At 41.1% G+C, this 24,753-nt stretch overlaps 1 protein-coding gene across 5 annotated transcripts in view; it reads right to left on the bottom strand.

Annotated features, from left to right (window-relative positions):
• UVRAG (UV radiation resistance associated) overlaps positions 1-24,753 on the bottom strand; it is a 279,747-nt gene that overhangs the window by 186,273 nt on the left and 68,721 nt on the right. For all 5 annotated transcript variants that reach the window (XM_045181850.3, XM_053924302.2, XM_024572534.3 and 2 more), the window contains one exon: positions 19,790-19,875. In XM_045181850.3, the coding sequence (XP_045037785.2) occupies positions 19,790-19,875 (86 nt within the window). The remainder of the gene's footprint in view (positions 1-19,789; positions 19,876-24,753) is intronic.

The raw sequence follows: 24,753 nt of genomic DNA, 5'->3' as shown, positions 1-24,753 counted from the left end.
ATAATCTTCTGTTCATTGTGCTGCCTGACACACTCCCACTTATTCTGTATAAACTTAACACCTACCATGTGCTAGGGAGCAGGCTCAGTACCAGAGGCTACAAGAGAGCAAGATAAACCAGACTCTCTGTTCCCACAAAGGCTACACTCTACTGCAGAAAACAGAGTTATCACCAGGCAATTACATCACCACGCAAAGTTTTATAAAAGATAGCAAGGTGCTTCCCTTCTCTCCTCCACCAACACCCACCCCAAATGAAGACATGACTGAGCATGCTGAGGCCAACTGTGAGATTTAGAGTCGGGTGGGAGGCCCCCTACACTTCCTGCATCAACTCAGCCCTTTTCCAGAGAGCTTCCCCGACTGCGCTCTGGTTTCCTCTCTGCCATGCGGGGCTCCCACGGGAACTACCAGGCAGGGAGGGTGACTCAGAGCAGCGCAAGGCTCTCCTGGCAGCAGGTACTCCATAACGATTTGCTGCTGGGGACATTTTATTTTAAATTACTGACCAGCATTCTTTCCTTAGATTAGTGGATTACTAAACCCTGTACCTAATTCATTTTAAAATTCTCAACTGCCAAGTTTATCTATCACACAGCAAGCTCCATGGTTCGCATGGACAATACATGGTAAAATTCTCAATTGTAAGTTTCTCTACACATTCTCACCATCATATAATCCTAACTGTCTGCTAATCAAAAATACTAGAAAACCCAAACTGATAACATAAAAAACATCAGACATCTCAGCAAAAAGACATTCCACAAAATACCTGACCAGTGACCCTCAACACAATCAAGGTCATTAACAAGAAAAGTCTGAGAAACGGACAGTGAAGTGGAACCTCAGGAGGCACGATGGCGAACGGCAGCAAAGTGTCCAGATCGGGATCCTGGAGGAAGACGTCTGAGTATGGACTTCAGTAATAATAATATACTGGTCCACTCATTATAACAAATGTACCTCTGGGAGATCATAGACACACATGTATCGGTGCTCTCTGCCCCCGGTTTCTGGCACACAGCTCCTAAAACTTTGCAATTTCCTAAATGGTAAAAGCACTAGGAGCATCTTTTGTCCTAATAACTGGTCTTTGACCCTGGTTCCTGACACAGTATTCCTAAGTCCCTTGGAATCTGCAAGGTGACAGCAGTGTCTTGCTGTACTGAGGTGGCTCTGGGTGGGCTCCTGGATGACGGCTGGCTACCAGAAAGAGCAGGCCATGATTACAAGCTTGGAATTTTCAACCCTACCCCCTATTCTCCGGACAGAGGAAAAGGGTTGGAAATAGAGTTAATAATTAATCGTGCCTATGGGATGAAGCCTCCATAAAAATCCCAATAATAGACAGCCTGAAGAGCTTCTGGGTTGCTGGCCATGTGGAGGTGCTGGGAGAATGGCACGCCAGGAGGGGACATGGAAGCTTCACACAGCCCCCCCCCCGCCACCCCCATAGCCTGCTTTGCACATGTATTCCATCTGGATATTCATCTGTATCCTTTATCACATCCTTTTATAATAAACTAGTAAACAGTAAGTAAACTGTTTTCCTGAGTTTGGTGAGCGATCCCAGCAAACTGATTGAACCTGAGGAGGAGGTTGTAGAAACCTCTACTTTATCTGGTTGGTCAGAGCCACAGGTGACAACCTGGACTTGAGAGCGGTGTCTGAAGTGGGAAACAGGTCTCATGGGACTGAGCCCTTAACCTGTGAGCTCTGATGCTATCTCCGGGTAGATAACGTGAGAAGTGAGCTAAATCGTGGGACTTCCAGCTGGTGTCACAGAACTTCTTGGTGTGGGGAAAGAACGCGCACATCTGGCGTCAGAGGTCCTGTGAGTGTGGTAACTGTGTGAGAGCAGAGGAGGAGCTCGGGAGGGGGACTGGGTGTTTCCCACTCACCCATGCTAATGAAAGGCGTTATGAACAGGGAAACCGAGCACAGGTTTACGGGAACTCTCAGTGCTCGCTTGCAAATGTTTCTGTAAAACATTTTGTAAAATAAGAACAGATATTTTCAAAAATGAAAACAAAATCAGTTGATTTGTCATAACATCGGATTCAGGATGTTTACAACATCATTGTGGAAAATCAATAATACCTAAAACACTCAATAAAAATTAGACAACAAAACCTGAATAAATAGTCCTTTTTATTTAAACAAAGAATATATTTTCAAAAAAAACTCCACCAGATGGTAATCAAGCCTAACAAAAACACAATCACACCCTGCAAGATCAACAACTCTGTGTTTCTGCCACTGAGTCCTTTCCCTGGGGCTTTAGTTGACACGATGCTCTTTTAAAATATCAACTGAATCCCCCACAGGTTTTTGAACTGATGTCACAGTTCAAGCTTAAAGATCTTGAAAATCAAGCGGGCTATCTCACACTCGCACACTGAGAAAAGGCAGCTCTGTGCCAAGTACACTGAGGGAAGAACAGTGGAACCTAAGTGAGCTCTTCCTCCTCAGAAGCTTCCCCACAGCGAACTTACACTATTCCTCCAGCGCTGAAGATTGACTGCCTGTGCGATCAGTTCTCTTCATACACGTACGTATGTTCACACTTACCCAAACTCTCAGTTCCACGTAACTACCTTTCTATTTTTTGTGCCCCATGTGCAATTCTGTAGAATGATGAAATGCCAGCAGAATGCAACAGAAATAGCCAGTTTAATCACAGAAGTTTTAAATTGAGGTGGAAATTCACATAACATACAACTAACCATTTTTAGTGTACAATTCAACAGCATTTAGTGCATTCCCAATGTTGCGCAATGACCACATAATCACAGATTCTTATCTTGAGATAATGAATTTCGACTATTTCCCTCCCTGCCCCCTCATCCAAATAACTAATAAATATCAATTCCCTCCTTCCTTTACTATGTACAACAGGTTCTCAAATAATGCCATTTATTTCAACATCATTTCATTATAATGGTGATGAGATGCCACAGGAACTTAACTCCTGTTTATATCAATTAGCCGATGGCAGAGTTGGTTTCGTTATGTGTCATATGTTGTTTTGCTGAAAGTGGCAGAACTTAATGCCGACATTGAGAACTTACTTATCCATAGTGGTTTTCTCCTTATATCTTTCTGTGATTAAATTAGTTTGCAGTGGTGCTGGCTGCAGGCAGGCACACTCCAGTGATAAGAAGTTCACCTTCTCCTCCAAAGGAACGCTTGCACTGGTGCACGCCTCTAATTGCAAAAATGCACCTTCTTACACTAAGCCAACATCTGCCTTCCTCTGGCGTCCACTGGACTCACAGGACGCCACCCCCGGTATTCACAAGCTGTAACTCCCAGGCCAGTTATTTTAAGCCCCAGCTCCCTCCTCTGGAAAAACGGGCACAATAATACCTACTGTTACAGTGCTGTTGTCAAAAGTAAGATTACACATGACTCAAGTGAGGTTCACGTGTGTTCTCCTACACCCTGCGTAACACTGACTTGGAAAATGAAGCAGGTATGTTCCTTGCCACTCACTGCTGCTTTCCAGACCACTGCGCTCCTCCACTGCCTAACACTCCCTGTTCCTTCAGTGCACGTGCGGATTATCCCACTTTCCCTTCTCGCTACTGTGACCCACGGTTTTCCATTCCAGCTTAGTAACCGACGATCCCAGCACCTAACTCACCATCTCCTGCCATCGTTCTTGACGACGTCTACATCCACATAAAAGATCCACCCGGTACTCAGTTCTTGAACCAGTTCAGCCACTTATTCTTACTTTAAATCATAGTTAATAATTACAGCAGCTTTAAAACTCCAATTTCAAGCATCCCAGCCTCTGGCCAGTACTCCCCGTATTTCCAGATCACTTCACTCCAACTCGTCCTCACCATCAGAACTGCCAGTCCAGCGACCCACCACTTTTTCACTGACCGTCACTTCCTTCACGTTCTCACCTCTCTCCTTACCAGCTCAGATTCTGCGGTGCATCATCATACATCACGCTCATAGCCCTCTCTTCTTCCCCATGAAGTCACGTGGCAACACCCTAATCTGATTATATTCAACTCATTGCCTTTTCCATCTTTGGACCCAAATGGCTACATACAGCTGGAAAAATACACTCAGTATGAGGAATGGTCTCCCCTTAAGTTTAGAACCAAAGTGAACAGTCTCAAGACCAGAAGCACCAGGTTCACCTGAGAGAGTTATAAATGCAAATTCCAAGGCCTCACCCCAGACCTAATGAATCAGGGACTTTGGGGTAGGCCATAGCGCTCACTGTTATACCGGGCCCTCCAGCTGATTCCTATGCAGGAAAAAGTTTAAAACTACTGGGCCTAACTCTCTGGGTTAGTTCACTCTCCTACTTTCCAAGATGGGTATTTCAAACCTTCTGTTTTCTTTTCAAACTTTATGCATTTCTTATTCCTTCCTGATGACTACTGAAAACCAGAGCAATCAGGGGACAACGTATTCACTCTCCCATCACCAGATTTACCAAGTAATTCTGATCTATACCCACAAACTCTGCCTCCCCCAGATGTACAGCCCCTCCCCCTAAAGCCAAACCATCACTTACACACAGAATTCCATTGTCTTTCACTTATCAAAGGTTTCTGTGCCTGCTGTTTCCCCCTCTCTTTCTTATGCACCCACAAATTTTCCTTCAGGACATTAATATGCGAAATACCTCCCATCTCAAAATGAAAGAACACTTCACTCAGCTCCTCACTGCCCTCCAGCTTCAGTACCCTTCCCCGCTCCTCCACACAGGAAAGCTTCACCAGAGTAGTCTGTACTGCTTGTCTTCATTTCCCCACTCCCCATCTCCCCTTAACCTGTTCCTACACCACCACCAAAACCGCCCTTGTAAATGTCACCCGTTACTCCAAATTGCTCCGTTCAGTATTCACTTCTCAGTCCTCATCTTAACGACCGATCAACAAGCGTTTCATTCAGTCGATCACTCCCTCGAACACCCTTGTTCACTTGGGCTCTGGAACACCACAGCGCCCCACATCCCCCCACCAGCTGTGGCTGCCCCTCTCCTCTGCTATACCAGTTCTTCTTCAGCGTTGGAGCGAAATATGGAAGAGCGAAGGGGCAGGAGCCATTCTTCCTGTAGGAGTGACAGGCTCTCTCCTTCGTGAGTTTTGCAGTGCGTCTGGTGGTATGGGATGGCTGTGTCACCAGCAGTTTTGTGGTCACTGGGTCACAGGTGTGGTGGTTTGACCCTGAAGCCTAGTGGTAGTATGTCCCTGAAGCCTAGAAGCAGCTTTCCAACCTCTACTCCTTCCGCCCTCTAACGATTCTATAAACACCCGATTCTCTGTATTAAGTCTCTTTCTAATGAAAATACCTGGAGTGCTGTGTTTATACACTGACAGCTGGCCGAAGCAATTCCCAAATTCGTATCTCTGGCACTAGTTGACCCCTGAAATTAAAACTGCACATCCAGCTGCCTTCTCGGTACTTTTTATCTTCATAACTAATTCATTAACTCAAACCCAACACGTCCCAAATATATTACTGATTCCTCGTTACCTGCTCCTCCTTCCCTCCAGGAACCTCACACCATTTACCTTCATAAATACTGCCACAATTCCCCTAGTTGCTCAGATTAAATACCTAGGAGTTACCCTTAAATCCAATTTCTTTCACATGCCGTATCTAATGGGGAAGTTTGGTTAGCTCTATCTTCAAAATACATCAGGAATCTAACTGCTTCTCTTCATTTATCTCAACTGCTACAGCCTAGGTCACTCTCATCTCTAGCTGAAAACTACAACAATGTCTTAATTAATCTCTCTGTTGCCTTTCTCCCTCTCCCCAGTCTAGTCTCCATGCCACAGTTACTTCTTTAAGTAAAAATCAGATTACACCATTCCCTTGTTCAAAACCCTCCAACATGTTCCCATCATACTTAGAAAAAGCCTACAACTCTATCTAGCAGGGGTGTCCAACCTTTTGGCATCTCTCGCCCACACTGGAAGAAGAGTTGTCTTGAGCCACACAATATATTGTGACACATAATCACAAAAAAATCTCATAATGCTTTAAGCAAATTTACAATTTTGTGTTGCACTCATAGCCATCCTGGGCTGCATGCGGCCCACAGACCACGGGTTGGACACCCCTGCAACACCATCTGGCCTCTGCCAACTTTGCCACTATGCTCACACTAGACTAACTTCTTAGCTGTTCTATTTTTTTTAAGATTTTATTTATTTATTTTTAGAGAAAGGGGAAGGGAGGGAGAAAAAGAGGGAGAGAAACATTGATGTGCAAGAAAAACATTGATCCGTTGCCTCTCATATGTCCCCAACGAAGGACCTGGCCTGCAACCCAAGCATGTGCTCTGACCAGGAATCGAACTGGCGACCTTTCAATTTGCAGGACAGCACGCAGTCCACTGAGCCACACCAGTCAGAACTTCTTAGTTCTTCTTGCAACAAACCAAGTCCACCCTCACTTCAGGGCTTGTACACTGGCTACTTGTACTCTCTGGGGTGTTCTTCCTACTAATACCCACACAACATGCTGCCTTATCTTTCTCAAGTCTTTGCTCAAATATTTCCTTCTCAGTGAGTCTTCCCTGACCACCCTATCAAAAATAACTCATCCTACCATCCTCAGTACTCTCTATTCCACTTAGCACTATCATTATTCCACCCACAGGAACAGTATACAATGTACTACACACTTTTTCTCTTCCAAACTGCATCACTTCAGGAAGAGCCCAAATTCTACTGAGGGTGAGTAGCCCCATGGGATAAAGGAAAGCGAACGGGATCTGAAAATCTGTCTAGCTGGCTCTGGCACAGTGCAACCTTAGGCAAGTCAGTTTCCCTCTCTGGATCTGTTTCCACATTAAAAAAATAGGGACAACAAAGAAGAGCATAAATTCCACAGATCTCACTTGAGGACTAAATGAGATGCAACATGTGAAAGATTTACCAGACAAACAGTACATTTTACTATTACCCAAATAACTGTTTGCCAAATTAATTAAATAACTTTATTTTAATGATAGTGACTCTATTCCCATAGTCCTTTCTTCTCTGAGAGAAATATCCTCTGTTCCTAAGTAGTTTTTCATGACTGTTTTAAAACCCCTCATCCTCCTGGCCATCCATGCCAGCTCTTTCTCGTCAAAGTAAACTGGGATCAAATTAATCAAAATATTCCAAATATGATCTAATGAACACAAAGTCCAGGAACACTGTTACATCCCTTGTTCTGGGCACTGTATTTTAATTAATGAAACACAAGATAATCTTAGCTCCTCTTTGAAAGCTGCAGAGTTCATTTCTTGGCTTACACTGAATTTTTCTTAAACTTTAATCTCCAGATGTTCTCCCCATAAACTGTTTAATGTCAGTTCCACTCCAAGGTGCATAGCAGGCTCCATCACCAGCATTAAAGAGTCTCCGGGATAGAAAAGTCAGTGCTACTGTGCATGGAAAAGTCATTTTGCCTGCACAGCATCATTGTGCTTCTTGCAGAGTCAGGATTTACAAGATGGGAACTTCAAACTAGAGAGAGATGCCAGCTAAGAAAAAGTCCTTGTGTCCGATCACTTCACACTTACCAGACTGATGGAATAAACATAAAAGGAACCTGTGGTCACAGAGTTGTAGAGAAGCTCCTCAACCGGAGACCTACAGGCTTCAGTTAACACCTCTAGCACAGGGAGGTACAGAGGTCGGGGGCATGTCAGCCATACTTCGGATGATTCTAGGAAAGCCTATTATGGAGGCCTCCACTGTGCAAGCGCCACAACACTCAGAAATGCCAAGCCCATTTCAGACTCAGGTGCACCCCCGAAGACATTTTATTGGAAGGGTATGGATGCCGTCAGGCAGTCTGAAGAAGAGAAAGGAGTGTCGTAGGGAGCTCTTCCACATCAGATAGAGAGATATTGGAAAGGCCTTTGCCGTTGCACATATTTGGACTCTGAATAATATACTAGCTGAACTTTTACAAGCTACAGTTTGCATACCAATAAAACACAGTTATAATAGTAGCATGGCTATTGTGAATATTATAAAAATATGTATGCTAAGTGATTAGAATTTAAGTGCCTTTCATATGTGAGATACTCAAACATTTTCCTTCCCTACCACCCATGTAGGTGTAGAAAAGGATGGGATTCTGACTTTATAAATACAAAAAAAACCTTAGAAATTATTAATAACTTCTTGCTGTATCTGTTAGTCTGTCCTGTTAGAATATAAGTCCCCAAAGTAAGAATCTGGCTTCTCATGTTAATAGAGTACTTCCAGTCATAAAGAACCAACTATAGGAATGAAGTTATTATAATGTCCACTCTCCTCAACAGATTAAACAGGTTAAATTCCAGATGTTCTTCAAAGGTAAAATAACTACTTTTATAATAAAGGTTATTTCAAGGGCTAGCTGGTATCCTGATGAGTATAACGTATTAATTTTCCTAAAATCTCTCTGATAAGACCTCTTTATAAAACAGCATGTAAAAATCAAGTTATGGGTGGGGCAAGTATTTAATGTAACAGATTATTTTTATTGGCACAGACATCAGGGTGAAATCACTACACCTTGGAAAGCTGCCCTGGAACATGCCTGGCACCAGTGGGAATGTAGAAGTTACAAGGCGGCTATGAGAGGTGTGATGGCAAAGCCTTAATCTGCAGTGACATCTTCAGCAAAGCAGTCTTAGCAAAGCAACCCTGTATATTCAAGTCAGAACTGAGGGACAGGGGCAGAGACAGAGAACACTTCTTAGGCAGAAGACACTCATACACTTAACTACCTTCAAAGGATGCTCTTTACCTCTTCATAGTGATTTTATAAACTTCTTTCACTATTCCAACAACATTTGAAAATTAACTATTGCTCCAAGCCAGGAGTTCTGAACATTGTTTTGGGAAAGGCTCATTTAATTTACCCACTATGTCCCACTCCCTGTACCCTAGAGAAGCAGACTTAGCAGCATGAATAGCCAATAAAAGGCCCCAGTCAACCACTATGAAATCTATCACTAAGTCATGACTACTGGTTAACTAATAAATTGGAATTAATGTATTTAATTATTACTGCGAGTACCGAGGATGGTAGGATGAGTTATTTTTGATACAGTAGTCAGTGGCCTTTGCACTACTTTCATTAGCAAGGGCTCTAAAATTAAATACTCATACTTTATACATTAAAAATACACTACAACTGTGGGAGAATATATCCAAGGTTAGTATTATCTTTGGAAAGATGATTAAAGATCTACCATTTAAAAAATCTCTCTCAAAACCTACCTGTTATTCAGTTTTTATCCAACCGGATTGTACTTCACCCCCACATTTATTAATTTAATGATTTATTCATTTAACCAACATTTACTGGATATCTATGCTGAGCCAAGTCGGTGCTATATGCTGAGAACAAATTAGTAAACTAGAGAAATAAATTTCCTAAATTTATATAGTTTATGTTCTCCGTTCTCGTTCTAAGAAACTCAACTACTTTAGCTCATACAAAGTATTACAACTTCAACATCAGAAAGCATCTTGTCCAAGAAGAGTTCATTATATAATATTTCTATAAATGAAACACTAGAATGGTGTTGGGTTTAATTAGAAAATATGCTGTATATTACTGAAAAGGTTAAGAGAATTATAAAATAAAACTGTATACAGTTCCAGAAATAAAATCTTTAAAAGAATCCAAAAAAATGAGGATAGTGTAAGGAGCCTCTGAGACAACATCAGGCATACCAACGTTCTCATCACAGAGACGCCAGAAAGAGAAGAGAGAGAACAAGAAATTGAAAACCTATTTGAAAACAATAATGACAGAAAATTTCCCTAACTTTGTGAAGGAAACAGAAATACAAGTCCCGGAAATGCCAAGAGTCCCAAACAAGATGAACCCATAAAGGCAAAAGGTTAAAGAGAAAGAGAGAATATTAAAAGCAGCAAGAAAAAAGCAGTTAGTTACCTACAAGGGAGCTCCCATAAGACTGTCAGCTGATTTTGCAACAGAAACTTTACAGGCCAGAAGGAATTGGCAATAAATAGTCAAAGTGATGAAAAGCAAGGACCTACAACCAAGATTGCTCTATAAATATGCACACAAAGCTATCATTTAGAATTGAAGGACTGATAAAGAACTGCCCAGGTGAATTCCACCAACCAACATTACCATATTTTGCAACATAAAATGCACCCCCACATTTTGTGTGCATTATACACGGGATTATCATGCCCACATTATGTAATCACTATACCCATGTATAATGCGCATCCTTAATTTCCCTCAAAAATTTGGGCAAAAAAGTGTGCATTATACACAGCAAAATACAGTATATGAAATGTAAGACAAAAAAGATTAAAAATATGGCAATAAACACATATCTATCAATAATCAAATCTAAAAAACAAAATAAACAAGCAGAACAGAAACAGCCTCACAGATACAGAGAACATTTTGATGGTGGCCAGATGGGAGGGGTCGGAGAGAAGGGTGAAGAAGGTGAGGGGACCGAGAAGTACAGACTGGCAGCTGCAGAGGAGTCACGGGGCTACAGGGCTGAATGCAGTCAGTAATATTCCAATACTGCGCATGCTGTCAGATGGGTGGAGATTTATGGGGATGACCGCTAAGTTCTGTAATGTCTCATCACTGAGGCGTACACCTGAAACTAATATGATAATGCATGTCAACTGGAATATAAAAATGATTTAAAAACGGAAAAAATAAAATAAAATATTACACACCCTTTGACTCATAAACCACACTCCTGGGAATTTACTTCATAGAAATAAAAACATCATAAACACAAGAACGTGTACATATATAGGTACATACTGCAATGCCATGCATAGTGGCAAAACAAATAAAAAACCCAAACCAGAGTAAATATAAAAACCTATTAATAGAGAAATGGCTAAAAAATAGCACCCCACTATGGAACATTATAAAATCATTAAAAGAGACTTGTACATGTAATGTTGAAACAAACAAACAAAAAAAGATGTAGAGTCATTTATATAACATCCATTCCAATTCTGTAAAACAACAATTAAAATTCTTAACATACATGTGTATACGTGGTGGCACTGCAGAGCTCTCCCTGGGCCCCTGCCACAAGGAGGGCTCTGCCCTCCTGCCCTAGCGGTCTCCCGCAGGCCCGTCTCCAACACCACCACACGGGGAGGAGGCGTCTGCATACGGTTTTGGGAGGACACGAACATTCCATCGGCAGCTGGTGGCTTTGTTGGCAGGGTGGTGGCAAGGGAATGGTTAAAGGAAGAAGAAAAGTCAAAAAGTAGAAGTAAGGGGTGGCAGGACGCACCTAAAAGTACTCCATTACTTTGCTAAAATACTGTTTCTGTAAGTGGGGGAAATGGGTCAATGTGCATGTCCTTGTATGTGTATGTAGAGAGAGCAAAACAGAGGAGTAAGAACATGTGCTATTACACATAAATACTGAATTTTGTTTAACCAAAACTTAAATACCAAAATTTTTCATTTTAAATTTTGATTGAAAACCTTTCTAAAACTTATCACACTTCTAAAACGTATCCCTGCTCTCTCACGTAAGCTCTAATAATCACAAACTTTATACGTTACTCATAATCTGACACCAACATGGTATAATGGGGAAAAGCACATGCACTGCCTGGCAGACCTTCGTGCAACCAGCTTTACGACTTATTCATCCCATGGTGCCAGGCAAGTCCTCTCACCTTTCCAAGCCAGTCTCCTCATCTGTTATATGAAAACAGCATTAGTGAAAACTAATACACTGTGCTCAATAAAAATAATTCTCATTACTAACTTCAGGAACTGCAATGTGGAGGCATGCTTGGGTAAAGGAGTAACTGTTCATACACAGAAGAAGCAAGCTGGCTGTGCTTTCTGACTCAGTCGGTCCTTCTTTACAGCTGGAATATTTCGCCCCACCCTCCTTTTATGTGAAGTAATGAGAGAGGGCTGCTTGCAAATTCAAACAGCAACTACCAAAGTAGGACAGTAGCTAACGTGATTTACCACTCAGTTATATTCTAGAATGAAAGAGTAAATCACAAACGAGCGAACTATCAGTTTTCACTTCTTCTTGCTGTCAATGTGTCTACCTTAACAGTAATCCTCTTAATTCCCCTTCTCATTTGTTAAAAATGAGCACCCAGACGCTGGCTTAAGAGCCTAGTCTCTACTATGAGTAGAAAAGTGTATGCATTTTAGTACATAAATTTTGTGACATATTTTGCGTTCAGCTGGGTGCTTAGCTATATTCTGTGTCACTGCAGTTGCTAATTAGGGAGAGATCATTAGGAGGGGAGATAGCTCTCCCTGCACCCAGAGTTGGTTATCACACCCTAAATTTAAAGCTTCTAGACAGCTGTGCCCTTCTACATCTAACCTCATCTGCTTTCTAATATCAGCTAAGAATAATTTATCTGATGTAAGCATTCCCTTTTAAACTTAAAATTTTCTGGCAGAAAGTATTTCCTAACGAAGTGGGGGAAACAATTTGCTTCCAGACAGCCAGACCAGAAAAATCTCTATCCGGGATAAAGTTAAAAGTCACAAAATCCTTAAGTTTCACCAGATGTTACATGGAAGGCAGTGGCAGAAAAGAGAAGAGGCAGGTTAAGGTTCACAAATTTGATTACATTTTCAACACCTTTTAGATAATGGCCTAAAATTTTTTTACAACTCCGGTCAAGATGGAGGCCTCGGTAAACACGCTTCACCTCCTCGCACAACCACAGAAAGAATTACGACTAGACCTCAAAACAAGTAACACCCAGAACCCCGCCAGAAAATCAAGCTGTATGGAAGCCCCGCAACCAAGGGTTTAAAGAAGCCACACTCATCCAGAAGGGTAGGAGGGGCAGAGACCAGCACAGAGGCGCAGAGACCTGGTGTGGCGCAGAGAGGTGGCAGCAGTGGAACCCACAACCACTCATAACAATCGGGAGGTATACTTGGGAGCAAGCGATCCCAGTCCCAGGCCAGATGGCACAGCCCAGGGTTCCAGTGCCAGGAAGAAACTGCCATATTTTCAGGAGACTCCACTTAAAGGGCCTGCACGGACCCACCCTTCTAGGATTTGGCACCAGGGTAACAATTGGAAGGGTGTCTATTGCACAGGGCACGTGCCAGGCAAACCTCCAGAAGCCAGGCAGTGGCACTGTCCTCTCCCCAAGCCCTCCCCTCACACAGAGCCACAAAGCAGTAAACAGGTTGCCCTGTCCTGGCATTTACCTGAGGCTCCGTCCCACACAATTTACAGGTGCCTTTTCTACAATAGGCCACGCTACTAAAACAGGGAGTCAAAACAGCTCTACCTAATACACAGAAACAAACACAGGGAGGCTGCCAAACTGAGACAAAAAAAGTATGGCCCAAATGAAAGAATAGAACAAAAGCCAAGAAAAAGAACTAAATGAAATGGAGGTAACCGACCTATAAGATGCAGAGTTCAAAACACTGATGAACAGGACGCTCAAAGAACTCACTGAGTGCAGCAACAAAATAAAAAAGACCCAGGAAGAAATGAAAATACCCTAAATGAAATAAAAAAAATTCTACAGGGAACCAACAGTACAGGGGATAAAGCCTGGATTCAAATAGATTGGGAACATAAGGAAGAAATAAGCATTCAACCAGAACAGCAAGAAGAGAAAAGGATTTTAAAAAACGAGGACAGTTCAAGGTGCCTCCAGGACATCTCCAAACATACCAACATCCGAACCACAGGGATGACAGAAGGAGAAGAGAAAGAACGAGAAATTGAAAACTTATTTTAAAAAACAATGAAAGAAAATTTCCCTAATGTGATGAAGGAAACAGACATTCAAGTCCAAGAATCACAGATTCCCAAACAAGTTGGACCCAAAGAGGACCACACCAAGACACATCACAATTAAAATGACAAAGGTTAAAGATAAAGAAGAGTCTTAAAAGCAGCGAGAGAAAAGCAGAGTTACCTACGAATGAGTTCTCATAAGACTGTCAGCTGATTTCTCAAAGGAAACTTTGCAGGCAAGAAGGGACTGGCAAGAATTATTCACAGTGATGAAAAGCAAGGACCTATGACCTAGAATTATTCTATCCAGCAAAGCTCTCATTTAGAATGGAAGGGCAGGTAAAGTGCTTCCCAGACAAGGTAAAGCTAAAGGAGTTGATCATCACCAAGCCAGGATTACATGAAATGTTAAAGGCACTTGTTTAAGAAACAGAAGAACATCAAAACTCTGAACATTAAAATAGCAACAAATGCACAAGTATCAACAATTGAATCTAAAAAACAAACTAAGCAAACAAGCAGAACACGAACAGAATCACAGAAACGGAGATCACACAGAGGGTTATCAGCAGGGAGGGGGAGGAGGAGAATGGGGGAAAAGGTACAGGGAATAAGAAGCATAAATGGTAGGTACAAAATAGACAGGGAGGTGTTAAGAATAGTATAGGAAATGGAGAAGCCAAAGAACCTGTACGCACAACCCTTGGACATGAACTAAGAGGGGTGATTGCTGGAGGGAAGGTGGGTGAAGGTGGGCCAAGGGGGAAAAATTGGCACAATTGTAATAGCATAATCAATAAAATATATTTTTAAAAAACTTTTTCACATCTCTCATTTTGCCAGATGTAAACCAAAAAGTCAGACATCAAAACCCTGGTTCTCTGTAACCTGAAGAATAGCTCAATTTGTAGATAATAAATACTTAATACACATGATATACACCGTGACGGGGCAAACACAATGACTGATAAAACAAGGACTCTAGCCTAAAGGAGCTCTGCACCTGGGGGTGCTGAGAAGAGAGAGAATCAGACAATGAAGAACGAACCCTCACACTGGAAGCGCTCAATCTGTGCTCGCTATTAACTGCACAGGCGGTGTAGGAGGACTCGATGTGAGGACACGAGTCCCTGTGGAGTGTTTAGAACAAAGTCTTTTGAATACCACGTATGCTCAAAGATTTCTAAACCCAATGAATGACAAAACTGATGTATCTTTTACAAGGTCCCTCTGGCAGAAATGTAGCAAATGAGTTATACTAGAGCACTGTAAAAAGTTACAAAGCAGTAAGAGGTACTGGTTAAGAACATGGGCTCCAGAGCTGGACTGTCTGGGTTTGAACACAGGCTGACAGTAGTTGTGTGACCTTGAATAAGCAACTTAACTGCTTTGTGCCTCAATTTCTTCATCTGTAAATAGGAACAGGGACAGTTTTTACCACAGAGGGTTGTCGTGAGAATTAAGAGGGTTAATTAATGTAAAGCACTTAGAATAATTCCTGGCACAAAGTAAGTACTCAATAAATAATAGCTATTAATTGCATGAAAGAAGAACTAGTAGTAGGGCGATTGTTAGGAGGTCAGGAAATATCCCAGGAAAATAGAGATGAGAACAAATAGGGGTGTGCTCACCTGGGGTGCCTGAAATGCCGACAATACCACTAGACAAATGGCCGGGGGGGGGGGGGGGGGGGGGGGGGGAGCCGGGAAGGAAGAGGAAAATTAAGCAAATGAGTGTAGCTCTCAGCATGAAAAGTATCAATATAAATGTCTAATGGTCATCGGGTGGGGGGGGGCATCAAAAATCAAAAAAAGAGACAGGACCCAGAGGATGTGGATAACACGTGGATGGGCTGGTTGAAGCTGTGGCTGTGGAAGCAAGCACGCAGGGAGAAAGGGACGCAGAAGAGTCCTTGGAACCACAGGGACGAGGGCTCTGGGATCACAGCAGGATCCGCGGGAACTCCAACAAAACTGAGAACTGTTGGTAAGATAGAAAAAAGGGAGAAAATATACCCATATGAAAAACCCTCTTTCAAGAAGTTTTCAATGACATTAGGCAGAAGAAACACACACGCATTAAAGAGTTTTTATCATGACTGTTGAGGATTAATAAAAAAGCAACTCCAAAAGCAGAGGTAGTAGAAATCAGAAGGGCAAGAAAGAAAAATCGTGCTGAAAAAGCCACTGGTGACATAAAAAGGAACGCCGGCACGGAGGAGAGAGGGCATTCTAAGACGGGGGAGTGACGGGGAAAAGGAAAACTTATTTATTGAGTGTCAACTACACGCCAGGAACTATAGTAGGATCTTTCAAGTATTTTATCATATTTAATTCTCATAAAGTTCCTGAGAGACACGCATTATCCTCGTCTGACAAGAGTGGCTTGAGGCGTACCAAAGCTAAGCTCCTTGCCCAGAGTCTGGCATCCAGTCATGGGCATTTGACAATTTTACAGCTGGAACCTCAGCGGAGGGCCCAGAATTTCCCCACCATACTTCCGCTTATTCAACGAGCGAAAGTAGGGCAAGTCAAAAGGGGAAAGAAAAAAATATAATAAAAATTACACTAGAGGAAAAGAAGAACTGTTCTTACGTACTTCGTACAACAGGGCTACCTTCTGAGGAAGTACGAAAGAAAAAAAAATGAGTTTTTAAACATCGAAAACACTCTTGCAGTCTCAGAGAACAGGGAGGATTACAGACCCGTCCTTGCTCTCAGCTCACCCCTCAGGTCTATCCCCCACTGTTGCCGCGGTCAGAATTCTAAATTGCACATCTGACCACATCATCCCTCCTCCCCCTGCACATTTCAGTAACTTCCTATCACCAACAGGATAAAAAAAAATCAACAGGACTAAAGGGAAAAAGCTATCTAATAAATCTAGAAACTCATTGACCTATTGTAGAAGGAATAATAGAAAAAGTTCTCACCTCAAACTGTGACATAAATTTAAAATGCCAAAGAGCAACATCGACACCTTGTGGTGAAGATAAAGTGGCTCTCCATAGACGCCTGCTTACAGGACAACCAGCCCTTAACCCAGGGGTTTCCAAGGGTCACAGAAGCAAAATTTTCATTACCATCATACCCACTGAAAGCAAACTTAGAGAGAGCTTCTATTACTTTGACAACTAAAATTGGCCTAAATTCTTAACTATTGGTGAAAAAATATGAATAAAACATAAGGTCACTGTTTTCCTAGAAAATGGCACAACACGTCCATCTGAAGGAGTTTTAATGCCCTGGTCTTAGGTGCTCCAAAAAGCTTGCCTTAGTCAAGATTCCCTATTTTTCACCCTGGCCAGGTGGCTCAGTTGGTTAGAGCACTGTCCCAATATGCTAAAGTTGAAGGTTCGATCCCAGGTCAGGGCACAGACAAGAAGCAACCAATAAATGCAGAAATAAGTGGAACAACAAATTGGTATTTCTTTCTTTCTCTCTCTCTCCCCCCTCCTTTCTCTATCTCTCTAAAAAAAATCAGTAATAAAAAAAAATGTTTTAAGATTTTCTATTTTCCTGAGACATTCACACATAACAACACAGCGAAAGTTATTAATTAGAATATACTCTTGAAAAACTGAATCAGGACACCTGGGATCTAATCCTGACTTCAAAGGGCACCTAGAATTTTGTGGAGTTAAAAGTGCTATTAAAGAATTCTGACTCTGTGCTTTCACATAAAATTACTGATCAAGAAATAACAGTTTCACAAACCAAGGAAAGCATCAGGAAAAGAAATTTTTTTTAACATTATTCTCATCCAGGAACAGTGCTGCCTGAGTTAAAGAGGGGAAAACTATGAACAAAACTGATGGGCACAGAATTGTTTCCCCGAAAGCACTTTCCATCTCTCGTGAGAACTGTGGGAAAAGAAGAGCTTTTGATTGAGCAGAAGTTGATGGTTACTCTTTACTAATGCCTGAGAGAATTTTCAGAGAAAGTTGCATTTTACTCATTAACTTGGACAGTACAATCTGAACTTTCTAGTTTCAGGGTAACTCTCTGGGTTCTGGCAGTCTGGGTGACAAACGACACCGGATCTGGTTCAGGAACCAATACCTGTGTTAGCAGCTATAAATGATTTACACAATGGTGACGGGAGGGCGACCGTGAATAAGGCACTTCAAACCGTTGACACATCTGAGGAAACCGAAAGGCCACCTAGAAATGAAACCCCTAAGAGACACATCATCACAAGAGCAATGGTACATAACTGAACAGCCACCAAATTAACCGTGAGTTTGCATTTTTGGAGGGCTCTTAGACTTTCAGAAAATTTCCTCTGTCATCATGCTGTGTGCGTCTCATCACCACCAACCTGGGAAAGTAAGCTACTCTGTGAAAAGGATCTACACAACAAGCTTGTCTTAACACCAAACTCCAGCCTGGCTACTACTTGCTGTGTGCCCTCAGATAGATAAATCATTTAACACCTCTTGTTCAGCTTCTACACTGATGTGTGAACACAAAAAGTTTCTAAGAGAATGAGATTATAAATGTGAAAATGCTTGTAAATTACATGTATTTTTAACTTCACTGCTTCCACCTTTCAGAAGAATCAAAGAGGTTAAATGAAGTGCATAAATCTGGGGTAATAAAGTCAGGGTCAGGTTAATCAAAGGGTCCTCTGTTCTCCCACGTTGCTGCCCAACGACATCCACACTCTTCTCCGGTTCCCAGGGTTCCCAGCCTCCTGTATCACGACAGAGCTGCCAGGGCGCCCTGCATCTCTACTCCCCTAGTTTTTCATGATGCTGCCTTTCCCAAACCCTCTGCTCACTGACCTCGCATTCCTTTCTCTTCTAATTCTAATGATTTCTCCAGTAAGACTGCAGAATCTCATACCTGAAAAATATCTTTAAAATAATAGTATTTATGCTCTCATTTTACCATGGAAAATAGGTCAAGAAATATTAGTGGCTTACTCACATTTCAAACTCTTTCTGTACACTCTTCTTTCCCATACTTAAAACTTAATATAGTCCCAAAAATATAAGTTATATATTTTGACATATTGATTTCTCTACCACCGATTACTAATCCTGTTCATTATGTTACATAGCCTAAGAATTCAAAGTGAAAAGTACCTCTCAGATAAGAATCAAAATCATCAAATGTGTGTGGTTACTTTAGTTGAAATCATTGTCTCATAAGAGCCATTTATACAGTCCATGTGACCAAACTCTCTATCATCATGTGTAATAAAATTCAAGATTTGCAAAGGAAAGGCCATCTCATAATGTTTATAAAACAAATAATCATCCAATTGCAGAAGAGGCCAATCACCCTTCTGGACTCTTCCTCTACTAGATATATAATGGCTGTCTAATGGGCTGAAATTTATGATGTGTTATGTAAACATTAGAAAAATACTGCCAAAATCAAACTTCAATGAACCATCTGTGTGAGGAGGGTGAACACAGGTTGAGTGTCACTGTTAACTTTATTTTGAATTGCATTTATTTTGGTAACCTGCCTCTTGGGAAAATGGCCTAGATGATCTACCACACTGAAAATTAAAACCAAATTTTAAAATCCTTCAAAATTAAGCCCAGACATTATTAAAATACAGAGCTGACGCAGTTAAGCCCCTGAGCATGAGATTCGTGCAAAGCTCCTTCGCCTTGCCAAACATGATTCTTTTAAAAGACGAACAGGGGTCAAAACTCTAAGCCGTGTCTGGGGCCATTGGGGGGCTTTTCTAATAATGCTGTAGTTGTTAGTCCTGTTGGGTCTAACTGCTGTGCCTCTGCTTGCTGCTCTTTACAGTGCAGAAGACCGGAAACAGCTCATGCCCCTGTCTTAAGATCACTCTCTCCCACCGTCCAAAGAAAGGAAATGACTTTCCAAAGGCTTTGTGAAAGAGATAGACTTAAATCACTGCAGCTACAAAATTTATGAAGCTCTCACTAAAAAATGCCAAGCCTGAGTAACTGCGTCTAAAGCCCCCATACATTTCCCCACACTGAAATGTCACAAACTCAGTGAGGAAGACCCTTTAGGAGACGCAGGAGGACTCTAAGAAGTTTCTTACCGCAACAAAGAGAAGACATCGTAGGAATTGCGAACACAGTTCTGATCCACCTGAAGAAGCACATTCTTCTGAGCGTTTGAACAACCCTAAAAAATATTAACAAATTAATCAAAGTGAAAAAGAAAAAAAAATAGGTGCACAATTAATCATGTTTGTCTTTTAAAAATTACGATTTATAAAACACTTGAGTAGATTCAAATTGCTAAGAGATTAAAAAATACAATTTCCATATAGCTAAAGTTTAACATCTTAGGCAAGTGAACTCAAAATAAATTTCCTCTAGTATTGTCTCACAGAAACAATGTTTCACATTTTGTAGTGAACTTCCCACAGAAGCCCTATAAGTCTTCTTAACACGTGACTAAAGAAGAGTATTAACAATAATATTTCAAGTATGCCTGGCCATCACATGTAACGTTTGTATGCGGAAAGGGCTTCCACGTTCCAATTAGGAATCCCAGAAACAAACATTTCCACTTAGTAGTACAAAGATGCTGAGAGCAAGGGTATTTCTAGAGAGAACTCAGCACCATCCCTAAGAATAATAGAACAGGTATCTGCCATAGACAAAGTAAATAGTAGGTTTAAAAAAAAAGGACTCTAGACACAGGCCACCTGATTACAATGTAAGCCCTTAGCACACCAGCTCTGTAGTCTCAAGCAAGGTGTCTACGCATTCTTAGTTTAGCCTTGACTTCTTCACCTGTACCGTGGCGGATATCATCTACCTCACACATGGTCGTGGGAATTAGAAGACTAAACATTTGAAAAGTAAAAGGTATGTAATAAGCATTATATAAATGCTTGCTATAATGCTAGTATGAGAATTTTTAAATTATATTCTACAGATGTTAAAATGTTATTAACCCATGTTACCTCAAAAAAAGATTATTAGGAGAATACGACGAACACCTTTGTGCTATCACGTTTGACAGCTGAGGTGAACTGGGCAAACTGCTTGGAAAAAAGCACAGCCCTGGTGGGGGGCCTCAGCTGGTTAGAGGGTCGCCCCAATACGCCAAGGTTGCAAATTCGATCTCTAGTCAGGGCACATACAAGCAGCAACCAATGAATGCACAAATAAGTGGAACAACAAGTCATCTCTCTCTCCCTCTCTCTCCCTCCCTCTCTCTCCCTCCCTCTCTCTCTCTCTCTCTCTCTCTCTCTCCCCCCACCCCCTAAAATATATCAATAAAAATATAAATTAATAAAAAGAACAACATACAACATGCCAAAATTGATATGAAACAATATCTAATAACCCTGTATCTATTTTTAAGTGAATAATTTTAAAAGCTGCCTACAAAAAAGTCTAGGTCCAGATGGTTTCACTGACAAATTTCTACCAAGCATTAAGAAATAATACCAATTTAACACAAACTTGTTCATAAAATAGAGGAAAAGGGAACGATTTTCAACTCATAAGACTAGCATTATGGATACTAAAACTTGCCAGAGATTTCTCTGTCTCTCTCAAATACACAGTTACAGACCAATGTCCTTCATGAACAGAGACCCACAAATCCTTGGCAAAGTATTAGCAAATTGAACCAGCAATATATTCTAAGAATAAAACAATAACATATCATTACTGACTGAATTCTAGAAATGTAAGGTTTAGCATTTAAAAGTCAACCAATCAGATAAACACATGGAACAATCATTATAAATCTATCTTAATGGCCACACAGTTATAAAGATGTAATCTGTGACAACAGCACCACAAAGGGGAACAGAGCTACACAGAAGATTTTATATAATATTAAAACTAAGTTGATATTAATTTGAACTAGATTGCTATATCGTAAGATATTTGTGTAATCTCTAGGACAACCACTAAGAAAATAACTAAAAGATACACAGTAAAATAAATAAGAAAGGAATCAAAATGTTACATGAGAAAATGTGTAACACAAAAAAGGACAGTAATGGAGAAAATGAGAAACAGATGGAAAAGTGGCAGAACTCCCATATCTGTAATTACATTAAGTGTAAGTGGATTAGACACTCCGATTAAAAGGCAGAGGTTGGCAGAATGAATTTTTTAAGCAGTCCATTCCATGCTATCTACAAGAGATGCACTTCAGAACCAAAAACACAAATAGGCTGAAAATGAAAGAATAGAAAAATATTCAGTGTAAGCAGTAACCAAAAGAGAGCTAGAGTGGCTATCCTAATATCAGACAAATAAACTTTAAGATAAAGTGTTACAAGACACAAAAAGAACATTATATAATAAAAAAAGCCTCAAAAAGATATAAATGATTATCAATATATATGCACCTAAAATATAACAAAATATATATAAAGCAAAAACTGTCAAAACTAAAGTGGGAAATATTCGAAGACATCACTCCCACTGTCAACAGTGGGTAGCACAGCCACACAAAGATGAACGAGGCAACAGAAGACACGAACGATACTACACACAACTAGACCCCAGAGACATACGTGAAAGGTTCTATCCAGCAACAGCCACATACACATTCTTCTCAAGTGCAAACCGAACATTCTCCAGGACACACCATCTGTTCAGCCACAACACACATTTCCATAAATTTTTAAACACTGAAATCACACAACATATCTTCTCTGACCACAGTGGAATGAAAACTGGAAATCAATACCAGAAGACGATTTGGACAAATCACAAACTGCAAAGTAAACAACATGCTATTAAACAACCAGTGGGTCAGAAAACAAATCATAAGGTAAACTATTAAATACTTTGAGATGAACAAAAATGAAAACACAATATGTCAAAACATATGGGATGCAGTGTAAAATGTTCTGAGTAAAATTTATAGCTGCAAACATCTCCACTAAAAAAAAAGAAAGAGCTGAAATCAATAACCTAACTTGCTATCCCAAGGAACTAGAAAAAGAAGAATAAACTAAACCTAACACAAGAAAGAAGGAAATAATAGAAATTAGGGCAGACATCCATGAAATAGAGAATACAAAAACAATAGAGGAAATCAACAAAACCAAAAGTTAGGTCTTTGAAAAGATCAACAGAATTGACAAACTTTAAGCTAGACTGACCAAGGAAAAAAGAGAGAAGATTCAAATCACTAAAATCAGGAGTGAAAACGGCAACATTATCACCAACCTTACAGAAATAAAAAGTATTACATAAGAGCATTATGTCCAATTGTGTGCCAACAAATCAGATAACCTAGACACAATGGAAATCCAAGGACCACCAAAATGACTCCAGAAGAAACAGACAATCTTGACAGACCTACAAACCGTCTGGACCTTAGCTAAGCTGCCGTGGTACTGCTGCCTCAGCATGGATTTGGCTTGGGCCAGCAGCCTGCAAGGACCTTAAACTGACACTAGCCCCCTCAGGGAAGGCCGTGCCCTAGATAGCAAACCCCAGAATTAGGAGCAAATGTAAGTTCCTTTATGACTTGTGACCAAACAGTGTCCCCTGCTACCAGCACCTGTATGCCTTATGTGCCCCTAAAATAAAAATCCCCATGGAGACTATCCAAAGCCCTGCTCTTTTGGTTTGAATGGACCAATCCAGCCCTAACCCAAGAAGCACAAATGAAGTGAGTGCAGTCCACCCACAGACCCTAATAAAGGCATGCAACAAGGGGCTGCCTCTGCCTCCTGCCTCGACTTCCCCATGTGGCTCTTTGAGGCGTGTCCTGTAATTCCTCTAGGACCTGTGACTTTAATAAACCTCCCCGTTTCAGTTTCTCGTGTGGCCTGCTGTTGCACCATGGCTCACCACCTGGCGCCCTGTGCACCTCTCCACGGATGTGCATTTAACAAAGTCACAATACAAGTTAAACAGGTTGACTCCATAGTCACAAAAATCCCGGCAGAGAAAAGACCAGAACCACATGATTTGCCTGGTGAGTTCTACCAATCATTTTCAAAAAATAGTAACACCAACCCTTCTCAAAGTCTGCCCTAAGATGGAAGAGAAATACGTCTTAATTCATTCTGCGAGGCCAGTAGTACCCTAACAGCAAAACCAGACAATAATATCACAAGAAACTTATAGACCAATATCTCTCTTATGAATACAGATGCAAAAATCTTCAACACAATACTAGCAAAGTTAATCGAGCAGAATATTAAAAGGCTTTTAAGATTTGGTCCAGCAATTCTACTTCTGGGTTTATCCCCAGAACAATGAAAAGACTCAGAGAGATATTTTTTACACCCATGTTTATAGCAACATCGTTCCCACTAGTCAAGGGGGTAGAAGCAACCCAGGGGCCCATCAACAGAGGAACTTGATAAACAAAATGGGTGCATGCATTCAATGGAATATTATTTAGCCTTACAAAAGAAAATTCTACGGATGACTCTTAGGGACATTATGTTAAGTAAAAGAAGCCAGTGACAGACAGCAAGCTACTGTGTGATCCCACTTATGTGAGTGCCTGGTGGGGTCAAATTCACAGAAACAGTAGAAAGGGGAGTGCCAGGGGGCTGGGGGAGGGGAAGACGGGAACTTAGAGTCTGATGGGTAGAGAGTTCCAGTTTTATAAGATGATAAGAGTTCTGGAGATGGATGGTGGTGATGTTTGCACAACAACGTGAACATACTTGATGCCACTAAACTGTACAGTTAAAATGGTTACGGTGGTAAATATTAATAGTATGTACATTTTGCCACAATTAAAAATAATTTCTTGCCCTGACTGGTTTGGTTCAGTGGATTGAGCGCCAGCCTGCGAATCAAAAAGTCACTGGTTCGATTCCCAGTCAGGGCACATGCCTGGGTTGCAGGCCAGGCCCCCAGTAGGGGGTGTGCAAGAGGCAACCACACATTGATGTTTCTTTCCCTCTGTTTCTCCCTCCCTTCCCCTCTGTCTAAAAATAAATAAATAAAATCTTTTTTAAATGCTTTAAAAATATTTTTTAAAAGGATTATACACCAGGAACAAGTGGAATTTATCCAAGGTATGTAAGGGTGGTTCAATAAATGACAATGAATC

Source organism: Desmodus rotundus, chromosome 5 (genome assembly GCF_022682495.2).
Source record: "Desmodus rotundus isolate HL8 chromosome 5, HLdesRot8A.1, whole genome shotgun sequence".
In the NCBI taxonomy this organism is placed as follows: domain Eukaryota; kingdom Metazoa; phylum Chordata; class Mammalia; order Chiroptera; family Phyllostomidae; genus Desmodus; species Desmodus rotundus.
This window is presented reverse-complemented; position numbering and strand designations above follow the sequence as displayed.